This window comes from Fukomys damarensis, unplaced genomic scaffold (assembly GCF_012274545.1).
Source record: "Fukomys damarensis isolate Sample0158 unplaced genomic scaffold, DMR_v1.0_HiC HiC_scaffold_17, whole genome shotgun sequence".
Taxonomy (NCBI): domain Eukaryota; kingdom Metazoa; phylum Chordata; class Mammalia; order Rodentia; family Bathyergidae; genus Fukomys; species Fukomys damarensis.
In genome coordinates this window covers 44329562-44341576 of record NW_022900929.1, presented here as the reverse complement: position 1 = coordinate 44341576, position 12015 = coordinate 44329562, and the positions used below count along the sequence as shown (strand labels likewise).

The following is a 12015-nucleotide window of genomic DNA, read 5'->3' as shown; positions in this document are numbered from 1 at the left end:
ATGTGAAATAGGAAGAAAAGGGCTAAAGGTGTAGGGGAAGTGGGAAGGGCAGGGGAAAGGAAATAAGGGAAAAGGAAAAATATGAGAAAGAAAAAATGGAAACAAAGTATTTGTAAATAGGGGCGGGTGGAGAGGGTGAAGGGAGGGCAGGGGTATGGGGAAAAAATGAGAACCAAGACCTGTCATGTGAAGGTACAAGATCCCAATGATGAATGCAACTGTACTGTATACTTTAAAAGTACCAATAAATTCAAGTGTGTTGACATGTTCTTAGGCTTGCAATGCAGATGATGTGATCAAACAAGATCGTAGATAATTATAGTTTCAGTATTTTTGTAGGAATAAAAACTTTTTAGGGTGTTTCACTATTTTATTCTTAGTATGAGTTACTCTTGTAACTTGTTTTGTAAAATACATTTATTTTAAGATACTATACCAATGCATTTAATAAATCAACAGTCTTGAACCAAAAAGTTTTTGAATCTTCAATTAAAGAAAATATAAATGTTACCTTAAAGAAATTCAGTATATATCTTATTTAATTACTCATTTAGTAATTAAAAGACTTATTTAATTACCTATAATTTGCAGATAATACTAAAATATTGAAAGTAATAATACATATAATATGAAAGAACAGGCATTCAAGGATGATTAATGATATTTTTATTGCAACATTTTGTTATATTTTGCTTTTATATTAAGAAAAATAGAAATTACTTGTACACATTTTTGTTTTAAGAATTCTATTGTTGTTATTACTAATTTCCACCCACTCAATGCATAGTTTTGAAAGAAATAAAATATTATATTTGAAAATTTGAAAAAATAGTTCCCCCATTTTTTTGATTCTGGTAATTGATCTCAGGGGCTCATACTTGCCAGATAAGCACTCTACACTTATATACACATCATAGATTCTTAAAAATATTTTAAATGAAAATAAAATTACATATAAATAATAACCCATGAGAGTTGGGTCCAGTGTTATTCCCTAAGTGGTTTATCATTTTTACTTTGTATTTTCTTCATTTTTTTCTATTTTTTTGTACTCTCTGTTAGTACTCTAATGGAAAGCTTGAATAAATATAAAAAGGAAAAGTAATAATAAAGTTGCCTTTTGACAAAAGATAAGTAAAAGTTTTCAGGGGATCTGTAAAGGTAATTAATTATTTAAAGTGGATGTAGCAAAATATTCAAAAGAAGTTCATTAAAATTAATCTAGATGGACAAAGGAGATTGTTGAATATATCTTAGATTCTTCTTTACATTATTAGCACATAGAAAGACTGATTAGTTAATTCCAGTAAAGGATCGTTCATATTTGGAATTTAGAAAATAATCCACAGTGAAGTACTGGTTTATTAAAGCATTTAAATTACTTGAGTTATATTAAGCATATATATTTTTATTGCAGACTGGGACAAACTATGGATATAAACTAAATTTTATGAATTTCCACCTAAGTGATATGGTCAGTGTATTGCCTAATTTGAGGTACTTACAATGAGATTCCTAAGCATTAAGTGTTTCCCTTAGAATCTATGTAGTAGCTTTTGAATCTTTTCACAGCATTTCTCATTTCTTTATTTCTCAGTGTATAAATAATTGGATTCAGGAGAGGAGTGAAAACAGAATAAAACACAGCAAGAAATTTGTCCAACCAAATGATGTTTAGTGGCCACACATAGATGAAGATACAGGGAACAAAAAGGAGCAACACAACTGTGATGTGGGCAGTGCAGGTGGACAGAGCCTTGGAGACACCACTTTTAGAAGTTTGGAGGACGGTGATAAGAATATATGCATATGATATCAGTAACACAGTAAAGCAAGTTACAACCACAAGCCCACAGTCAATGTTTATTAATGTGTCCAGATTATAGGAATCCATGCAGGCTAGCTTGATTACCAGTGGTATATCACAGAAGAAGCTGTCTATTTCCCTGGGGCCACAGAAAGGCAGCTTCATAATTACAACCATTTGACTTATCCCATGAACAAAGCCTATGTTCCAGGAAGTCACTACCAACCCAATGCACTTTTGCAGGTTCATGATGGTGGAGTAGTGCAGTGGTTTGCAGATGGCCACATAGCGGTCATAGGCCATAGCCACCAGCAGCACCATTTCACTTGCTGCAATGAAATGGGCAAAGAGGATCTGGCACATGCAACCTCCAAAGGAAATGGTCTTGTTCTCATTGATAAAGTCTGAAATCATCTTGGGAGTAGTGACTGAGGAAAGCCATATGTCCACAAAAGATAGATTGGCCAACAAGAAGTACATGGGAGAATGTAGAAAGGGGTCAGTGATGATTAAGATCGTGATGAAAATATTTCCAGACAGAATCATCAGATAAAAAATTAACGATACCACAAAGAGTAAGATCTGAATATTCTGTGAGTGTCCAAGTCCCAGAAGTACAAATTCTGACACTGCAGACTGATTTCCTTTATCCATTTTATTCACTGTGTCCTCTGAAATAAACTAGACAAGATAGATTATTACTAGAATGAATGAAGGATCTTAACTTTTACAATTTTATATTTAACAACTATATCTCCAACTAAAAATTATAATTGCAATGAGAAATCTTATCCAAATATAAATGGTTTCATGGCACAAAGAGAAGCAAACTGAGTAAGACTACCTTTGCTGGAAGTAGAGCATGAAATGGGATTGTATACAAATGATTTACTGAGAAACTACTCTCACGTGAAGGGACTCATGGATGCAAAGCAGCAAGGCAAAGATGAAAAGGTGTTTGCAGTTACACCTGAAAACTAACTGTCTTCCAGCTAAGAAAAAAAAATCTGAGTGTGGCACTGGCAATGATTACACTGCATAAGAAATATAAAGTCATATAGTTGCATAGATTATGTTGAACCAGCACTGAATTTCAATATAAATAATGTGAAACAATGTTACAAGTTATTTTATCTGCATAACAATTCTTTCAAGTGTTGGTGGTATTTCTTCCTCCAGATATCATAAAATTAAAATTAAAATTAAAATGTTGGACAATCTTTATGAAATAAGTTTTATAGAAAGCCATAGATACATACCCTGGCATGATGATTTTGAACAAAAAAAAGGCACATAATTTGTTACTAATTAAACCCATAATACAACACAATTTATTTAGCAAAGTAAATGCATTAGGAAAAATATAAACATATAGGCATGTATAAGTAGTTTACCAAAAGTGGAAGACAATTAGACTGAGACAAACTTGGATGAACTCAGAGAATTCCATATAACTAATTCTTATCAGTAGAAAATATTTATCTTCAATATTTTCAATTGATGCTATGAAATCTCCAGGGTCTAAAATATTTCAAGCAGATTAAGATATGTTATGTATATATACCAATTCCCTACAATGATTGTCAGTATGTACTGAAGTACATACTGATAAAAAAACACTAAAAAAACTTACTGCAGACTCTAAGTCATGAGAGTTATATATGTTGTCTGTCTACATATTACTTATAAGACAAGAAGGAAATACATTCAGCATGAAGTCATAATGCACATTTAATGTTAGAACTGAGTTTATGTGATGTTAATCTTCAGTGAATATGATTATTCAGTGTTAAGTAATGAAGAATAATTTTCCTCAAGGGGCTATGTTAGACCTGACATTACAGAAATCAAACATTTAGAGGAAGTACACAAATTGAATCACTTCTTTAGGAATATTAAAATACAGCAATCAACTTTTCATTCCCTTGTAGATGCACTATCCTTTCATAAAGATTTTCTTTGTGTGTAAATTACTAAGCTCTACAGAATTCTCAAAACTTGTGTTTTACAAGCATGTACTAAGGCTTAAAAAATTTAATATATTGCATGAGATATATACTGATGAGACACACAGTCCTACTGCAGCAGCTTGAGATCCCCTCCTTTATTCCAAGGTTGTGAGCTTTAATCTTATTTTTTTTAAATGAGTTTATTGGTACATTTTAGGTACACAGCACAGTTACATTCATTGTTGGGATCTTGTACCTCTACATGACATGTCTTGATTCTCATTTCTTCCCCTTGTCCCTGCCCTCCTATTTTTGTAGGAGGCAAGTTTTAGAGTCTCTGTCTAGATTTATAATAACTTTTACCTATATCTCTATGCTAAAACTTATCTTAAATACTAATCATTCTCTTATAGAAAAAGTTTTGTCTTCATGAAAGATAGGGACCATTCAAAGAAGAATAGCTGGAAGTTTCTTCTTTTGATTAGCAGGCAAACAACTGTGATCTGTCTACCTAAGCCAACCCTGGGGCCATACATTTTGGTGGTGTGCATATCATGGTTAAGACTACAGACTTCACTCCAGAAGGAATGGTTGCTATCAGGAAATCAACAATAACAAGTGCTGGCTGGATACGGAGAAAAAGGGACCCTTTTCTACTGTTGATGGGAGTATAGACTGGTGCAACCACTGTGGAAATCAGTATGGAGATACCTCAAAAACTAGGATTAGAGGTTCCATTTGAGCCAGCTATTCCCCTGCTGGATATCTTTCCAAAATAATTAAAAGAATCATACTGCAGTGATATATGTACATCCATATTTATAGTGACATAGTTTGTAATAGCTAAAACTTGGAAACAGCCCAATTGCCCATCAACTAGTGACTGGATGAAGAAGATGTGGCTTTTTTTTCTTATCAATCAAAATACTAATCAGCCACAAAGAATAAGAAACTAGAGACATTTATAGCCAAATTGATGCACATTTGCATATTGAGGCCATACTCTTAAGTGAAATAAATAAGACACACATGTATAAATACCAAGTAGTTTCTCTGGTGCGAGAAACTGAAAGTGTAAATAATGATCAAATATGTAATTGATAATATGAAATAGAAAGGTGAGGCCCAAAGGGAAGGGGAAGTTGGAGGCATAGGGGAATGGAAAAGAATAAATGTGAGAAAAGGAAAAAATGGCAACAAAGTCTTTGTAAGTAGAGAGGGGTGGAGGGGTGGAAGGAAAGGGCAGGGGAACAATGAATCTCAACATATTGTGTACCTAAAATGTACCAATAAATTTAAAAAAATTTTTAAAAAGACTGCAGAAATTCCAGTAGGAAAGAGATAGCTAAAGAAAACCCATAAACTGCCTTCTGAAAATGTTGCAAGGTAAAGAAGCTGTTCAGCACCAGATGTCATGGTCACCCTTAAAACAGGAAGATAGAAATAGCCTTAAATTATCATAAAGAAGACTGTCAAAGACATAAGATAACTTACCAAACAAAATTTATAGTCCTATCTGATTCTTTTTCAGTCTTTTCTTCTGATGCGTGCTTGAGGTGATGTCCATTTTGTGTGGAGATAGGATGTGAGTATGTGCTCTCCTCACCCTGACACATATTCACCACCTCAAGCTGTCTCTTGGGTCAAATTTGCCTCTTCTATGTTTGGAACAGTGCAAGAACCAGGGAAATAATGATCATGGATACCTCTTGGCGATATCTTTGCTAAGAGTGATGTCAGGTATTGCAAACTTTTGAAATTAGATCAGACAGATAAATAAAGGCTGACATAAATGAGTCTAGTATAAAAAATTAGTTAGGTTTTTAAAAATTGTTCACTTAGTTAATAAGTATTAAAGAGATTCTTGTAAAGTCTTGGCCTGTTACTACCTTTGTATTATCAGAGTCAAAGAAAATGTTATTTTTAGTTGCAATAATGAATATAGGTTGAATCATGTAATATAGAACCACAGACAGGAAAATGTGGTTTAGGTGTAACAATCGATGTTGCCTTGAAGTCACAACCTTCTGATGGATGTATATAGCTTATTTTTGCTAGTCCAGGAGCATGAAAGTACACCAGAAGCCATAGAGACAACATTTAATCACTCCAGCGAGCCAGTCTGAGTACACATGTGGGAGACTGGCCCCGTCCCACAGTTGAACAAAAAAGATACACATTATAGGAGGGGGCGTTTGAATTGAGGCAAATTTGGTATACAATCATTGATTACATAAATTGAACATGCATTAACAAGTGGACTCAATCATGGTATTGGCTCATATAGAATACCTGTAACATGCTTATTGGGTGATTTAAGGTATGAGGTCTATGTCATTTACATTCTGGTGAAATGACAAAACTCTTCTGAGACAAAGGCATTCCTGAGATGCGGAAGTGGGCTCAGACATGTCTAGGAATCTGAGGCAGGGCAGTCCCAGATATGTTGAACAAAGAAAAATTTCAGGTACAGTTTTGCATAGTGAGTCTAGCTTGAAACACAGGAACAAAATTTCCTTGCAAAATTCCCTGTCAACCTACATAGACAGATGATTCAGGTCATATGACTGGTGCATTTCACAACTCCATGATTAAAATTGGAATTGACAGTTATGAAGTGCATGTCAAATGATTTATTTATTTTTAATACATGTTTGCATTACTTAAAGTTTACATTCCTTGTATGGCATTGGCGTATGTACATAACACATTTTTTTTCAGCTTTAATTGAGTTTATTGGTACATTTTAGGGATACAGTACAGTTACATTCATTGTTGGGATCATGTACCTCTTCTTTCATCCTCTTTCATACTGTCCCCTCACTTCTTCCTCAATCTCTTGATTCCTTTCCAATTTGCAAAAGAGCTCCCTATTTTTAGCAAAAGATCTTATCTCCCTATTATTTATCTTTATTTTGCTCTTTATTTATGATATATGATTCTCCTATAAGAGAAATCATGACGTACTTCAGCTGTGTGTCTGATTTATTAAACAAAATTATGGTCTCAAGGTGCACCCATTTTTCTACCAGTGATGCATTTATTTTTCTTTATGTCAGAGTATAGCCCATTGTGTGTAAGTACCACGTTTTGTTTATCTATCCATCTGCTGATGGACATAGAGAATGCTGCCAAGATTTAGTTGTTGTCATTATACATGCATAGGTAGAGTATGCATTAATTGGGTATGTATTAATCAGTATAATATGATGTCTTTAACTAACTCAGGAAGATACCTAGAAAGGGAAGCCAGGTCAAATGTTATTTGTAATGTTAGTTTTTGGAAGAATTTCCATACTGATTTTCGTAGCAGTTATACGAGTTTATATTCCCACCAACAACGTAAAAGGGTTCATTTTCCCTGCAGCCTCACCAGCATTTCTTATTATTTGATGTCTTGATGATGGCTGTTCTGTTGGGGTAAGATGGCATCTCATCATTGTTTTAATTTGTGTTTTCTCATGGGCAGTGATGAGGAACATCTTTTCATATATTTGTTGCCATTTTCATTTCTTCTTTTCTGAGGTATCTATTCATTTCACTTGCTCATTTTTTTCCTCATTGAGTTTATTGGTACATTTTAGGTATACAGTACAGTTGCATTCATCATTGGGATCTTGTACCTTTACATGACAGGTCTTGGTTCTCATTTTTCCCCATTCCCTGCCTTCCCTTCACCCTTCCCTATTTACAAAGACTTTGTTTCCATTTTTTCATTTTCTCATATTTTTTCTTTCCCCTAATTTCCTTTCCACTACCTTTCTCTCTTCCCCTACACATTTAGCTGTTTTCTTCCTATTTCACATTGTCAATTATACCATTTGAATCTGATTTACACTTTTAGTTTTTCAAACCAGAGAAACTATTCATATATACACATTTGTCTTATTTATTTCACTGGAGTATGGCCTCAATATGCATCCATTTCCTACGAGTGACTCTAGTTTCTCATTCTTCATGGCTGAGTAGTACTCTATAGAAAGAAAAACCACATCTTCTTTATCCATTCTCCAACTGATGGACAATTGGGCTGTTTCCAAGTTTTAGCTATTGCAAACTATTTTGAAAGGAGTAGTGAGAGTGGACATCCTTATCTTCTTCCAGATTTTAGAGAGAAAGCTTTCCCCATTTAATATGATGTTGCCTTCCCCATTTAATATGATGTTGCCTTCCCCATTTAATATGATGGTGCTTTTATAATAAATAGCTTTTATCAGATTGTGGTAAGGTCTTCAGGGTTTTAAAACATGAAAGGATATGGATTTTGTCAAGAACTTTTTCTGTATCTGTTGAAATGATTACATGATTTTTGTTCTTGCTTTTATTTATGTGATGCTCTACATTTATTGATATACATATGTTGAACCAATCTTGCATCCCTGGACTCAAGTCTACTTGTTCATGATGTAGGATTTTTTGATGATTCATTGCATTTTGTTTGCCAGTATCTTCACTTGATCTTATTGATCTTAGCCAAAAGGCTGAGAAGCAATAAAGCTGGTTTCCCTTTTTATTGGTACTGGGGATCAAACTGGGGACCTTGGGCTTGCGAGGCAGGCATTAAAGCCACTAAGCTAAATCTCTGGCTCGTTTGCCAGCATCTTGTTGAGGATCTTTGCCTCTATCCTTTTAAAGAGTTTAGTTTATAGTTGTCTTTTTTTGTTTGATCCCTGTCTGATTTTGGAATTACAGTAATGTTAGCAATGTCGTTCCAGTCCACTGGAGGTCCTTGGGTGATTATCTCATTGGTCACTAGGTCAATGAGATTTATATCAGTATTCTTCATGTGTGCATTCACGGAGTTAAGAGCCTTGCAGTGTGTGTGCAATGCAAGGGTGTGCAGAGGAACTGACGGTGCTCGTCTCCATGCTCACTCATTACTGGTGATATGTATACCCCAAAGATTCACTGAATCTTGATCCCAGGGAATTTTAAGCAGTAATGTATGAAGGAGGAGTCAGAGCACTCCTGGACTGTCTGCTGAATTTTCATTGCTGTTGAGAGGACATTAGCAGCTTTGCTGGCTTAATTACTAAAGATGATTCTGTAAAAGCCATTTCTCTGATTTGTGTATGAAATGTTGCTTTCAGGTATCCTGTACATAGGACTCTGTGTAAATCGTTATTGGCCATAGCTGTACTTTTCATAAATGGAGTCCATATCTTGCCCTGCCATATAGAAAGCTCTCCTTTTGGGAGAACTTGCAGAAGTATTTGTCAGAGCTGAGGGTACAATAGGTATCAAACCAAGACCTTGGTAATACGGCCAGGAACAGTGTTGGTAGGTAGCGGGTTGGAAGTAAGAATTTCCAAAGCAGATATCATACACCTTAGATTGGATGAGACCCCTAAGCAGTCCGAGAATAGCTAACAGAGGGATATCTAACTGGAGACTCAGGAGATGGTGGTGGTAGTTCTAGGAGCCTAGAGTTATGCAAAGGGGCTGGATGAGGTAAAGGAAGTGCAGGTACTCGCTGGATACTGTAAATAGGATGACAGTACCATCTGTTGTATACTGGGGCATGCTCTTGAGGGGGGAGTGCTACATGATGACTGGGTACAATGTGGCTTTCATGAGTATAATGTCCACGCAGGTGGTTGCCCACCCCAGGAGAGCTCCCCATACTTTAAGAGACAGAGAAAGGGCTGCACTGACTCCAGATTTGCTGGCAGTGATCCAAGAACACAGTTCATGTGATATATGGTCTTGGAATTAAAGGTAGGCTGTCAGGGTTCACTTTCATTTTTCTGTTCACTCGTAAGTCCTGATGCATCTGAATAGCTGCGGAGTATGAATCTATTTGCAGGGTATTCCAAAGGCTGGAATACTTTTCTTTACTTTTTTAGGAGGTCTGATCATGTGTAGTGAGAAATTGTTGGGTTAACTTAGCATAGCATTGATCCAGTGTGCTTACTGATGAATGGAAGCTGGGGTCAAGTAAAGGTACCTGCGGTTTGACATCATTCCATTTTTTTTTTTTTGTACTGGGGATTGAATTCAGAACCGTGTGCTTGTGAGGCAGATGACAGCTATGTACCACTGTATACCACTGAGCTGTATCTGTAGCCCCCCAAATTTTTGAAGGAAAGTTGAACTGTAGCCTCTGCTGTGTAGGAATTTCAAATCCAAAACAACTGCTTGGAAGGAGCTATCATACTATTGGCTGGGCACAGGAGTAGAATGCCTCAGAATTCAAATCTTGTTGACACTTAGAGCTAAAGAGAAGTTGTCAAAGGAGAGGAGAAAGAGACCAAGCCCACCATGGGGAAAAGGTAAGAGGCAGTGGAGAGAGGCCAACAGTGGAGAGAGACAGGCAGCAGGAAGACCAGGCGGGAGAGGGAGATTTTCACGGAGTTCAGGGACTCGGAGGTGGAGCACAGGAGGGTGGAGACACTCCAGAGATTCATGGGCTCAGTGGGCACTCTGCTCTGTCCAGCACTCAGGTCATGTTATGTGGTTGGGCCTGCGGTAACCTAGCCTCACCACCGTGCTCAGGTGGTTCCTCTGTACACAGTCAGTGAAGCCTGGGGAAGGAGAAGGGACCTGTCCTGTCTTCTATCTGACTCTCTAGCCTCATGCTGGGCACTTTGACTGTCCATACTTACAATGTAAATTTTAGTCTCCTGAATTTGTATTTGGAACTTAATAGACTTCAATTATTTTCTATCCATGGCATTCATGTTTTGCATCATTTTTTTTTTTAGCTCAACCAGCTTTTTATTAATGTGTTTGCAGACCCTCTGTAAGTTTTCTTCTTAGGCCCAATATTTAGTACTTATATCTGCGGTGACCTTGCCAAATGCCTCATTATTCTCCTCTGTTATCTCCTCTCTGAACATCTTGAATGATTGTGGTTTTTAGCTTTTAGTTTCCTGACTTTTGAGTCCCCATAGATCAGCTTTCAGGGAGTTGATAGTTTATAGAAGCATTTTTTTGATTTGGTTTCTCATGTGTGCGTTTTTTTTTTCTGAGACTTAGGGGTTGATGTAATGGAAATATTTGTTTCTAGTATGGACATTTCCCTAAGTAATGTCTACTTTTCAGTGCTATCCTCTAGGCTTAGTCCTTATCCAAGGCCCAGGATCCATCCACCTCTGTTTACTTGCTATGGGAGGTTGCTGTGTCTCTAGCCTAGCACCCAGTTCACCAGAAAAGGGCCTCAGTATTGTTTATAATCTCAAATCAATCAAGATATTGGCATCCCGAGGAAACCAAACAATATTGATAGCTATGTCATCTTAACTGTAGCAATGAAATGACCATTAATTATAGTATAAAATACAACCCAAATATAGACAAATCTTAAGGACTAATACTCTACCCCTCTTACCCATTGCAAAGAAATCTATAATTACAGTAGGAATGCTGAGGTAAATCAAACACTGACCTACTATTGATCTGCAGTGAATATCTACTAAATGAAGCAACTTCACTAACAACTATTCAGGTATAATAGCTTCAAGTTAGCTAGCTTTATAGAGACCCACACATTTTAAAAATTAATTTTATTGGTACATTTGAGGTATACAATATAATGACATTCATCATTGGAAATTTGTACCTTTACATAATATATCTTGGTACTTATTTTTTTCTTCATTCCTCTGACCTCCCTTTAACTCCTCCACCTCTGCCTATGCACAGACTTTGTTTTCATTTTTCACTTTCCTCATATAATTCCATTCCCTTCTTTCCTTTCCCCAACCCCTCCTACTTTCCCTTCCCCTTTGGAACTTTTCTTCTTGTTTGACATTATCTATTAGATCTTTTCGTCCTTATTTACACTTTCATTTTCCCACACCAGAGACACTATTTGGTATTTACACATGTGTGTCCTATTGATTTTGCTTAAGAATATTACCTCAATATGCATCCATTTAGCTATAAATGTCCCTAACTTCTGATTATTTATGGCTGAGTAGTACTCCATTTCATTAAAAAAAACCCCACATTTTATTTATATAGTCTCCACTTAATGGGCAATTGGCTCTTTCTAAGTTTTAGTTATTACAAACTATGTCACTATAAACATGAGTATGCATATATCATTTTAGTATGATTCTTTTAATTCTTTTTGCAAGACACCCAGTAGGGGAAAAACTGGGTCCAATGGGACTTCTAATCTTAGTTTTTTGAGGAATCTCCACACTGATTTCCACAGTGGTTGCACCAGTCTACACTCCCACCAACAGCGGAGAAGGGTTCCTTTTCTCTCACACCGCCACCAGCATTTGTTATTGGTTGATTTCTTGAGAGCAG

At 36.1% G+C, this 12015-nt stretch overlaps 1 protein-coding gene and 1 pseudogene across 1 annotated transcript; both read right to left on the bottom strand.

The window, feature by feature from the left end:
* Positions 1 to 1522: 1522 nt before the first annotated feature.
* LOC104849704 (olfactory receptor 4K14) lies at positions 1523 to 2464 on the bottom strand. The gene has a single exon (XM_010606232.2). It carries the CDS (start codon positions 2459 to 2461, stop codon positions 1523 to 1525), a length of 939 nt encoding a protein of 312 aa, XP_010604534.1. The 5' UTR covers positions 2462 to 2464.
* A 5913-nt stretch (positions 2465 to 8377) lies between these two features.
* Positions 8378 to 10595, bottom strand: LOC117286567 (annotated as a pseudogene).
* Between the last annotated feature and the right edge of the window lie 1420 nt (positions 10596 to 12015).

Coding starts and splice junctions, on each gene's coding strand:
- LOC104849704 (XM_010606232.2), bottom strand. CDS start 2,461: ATGGATAAAGGAAATCAGTCTGCAGTGTCAGAATTTGTACTTCTGGGA.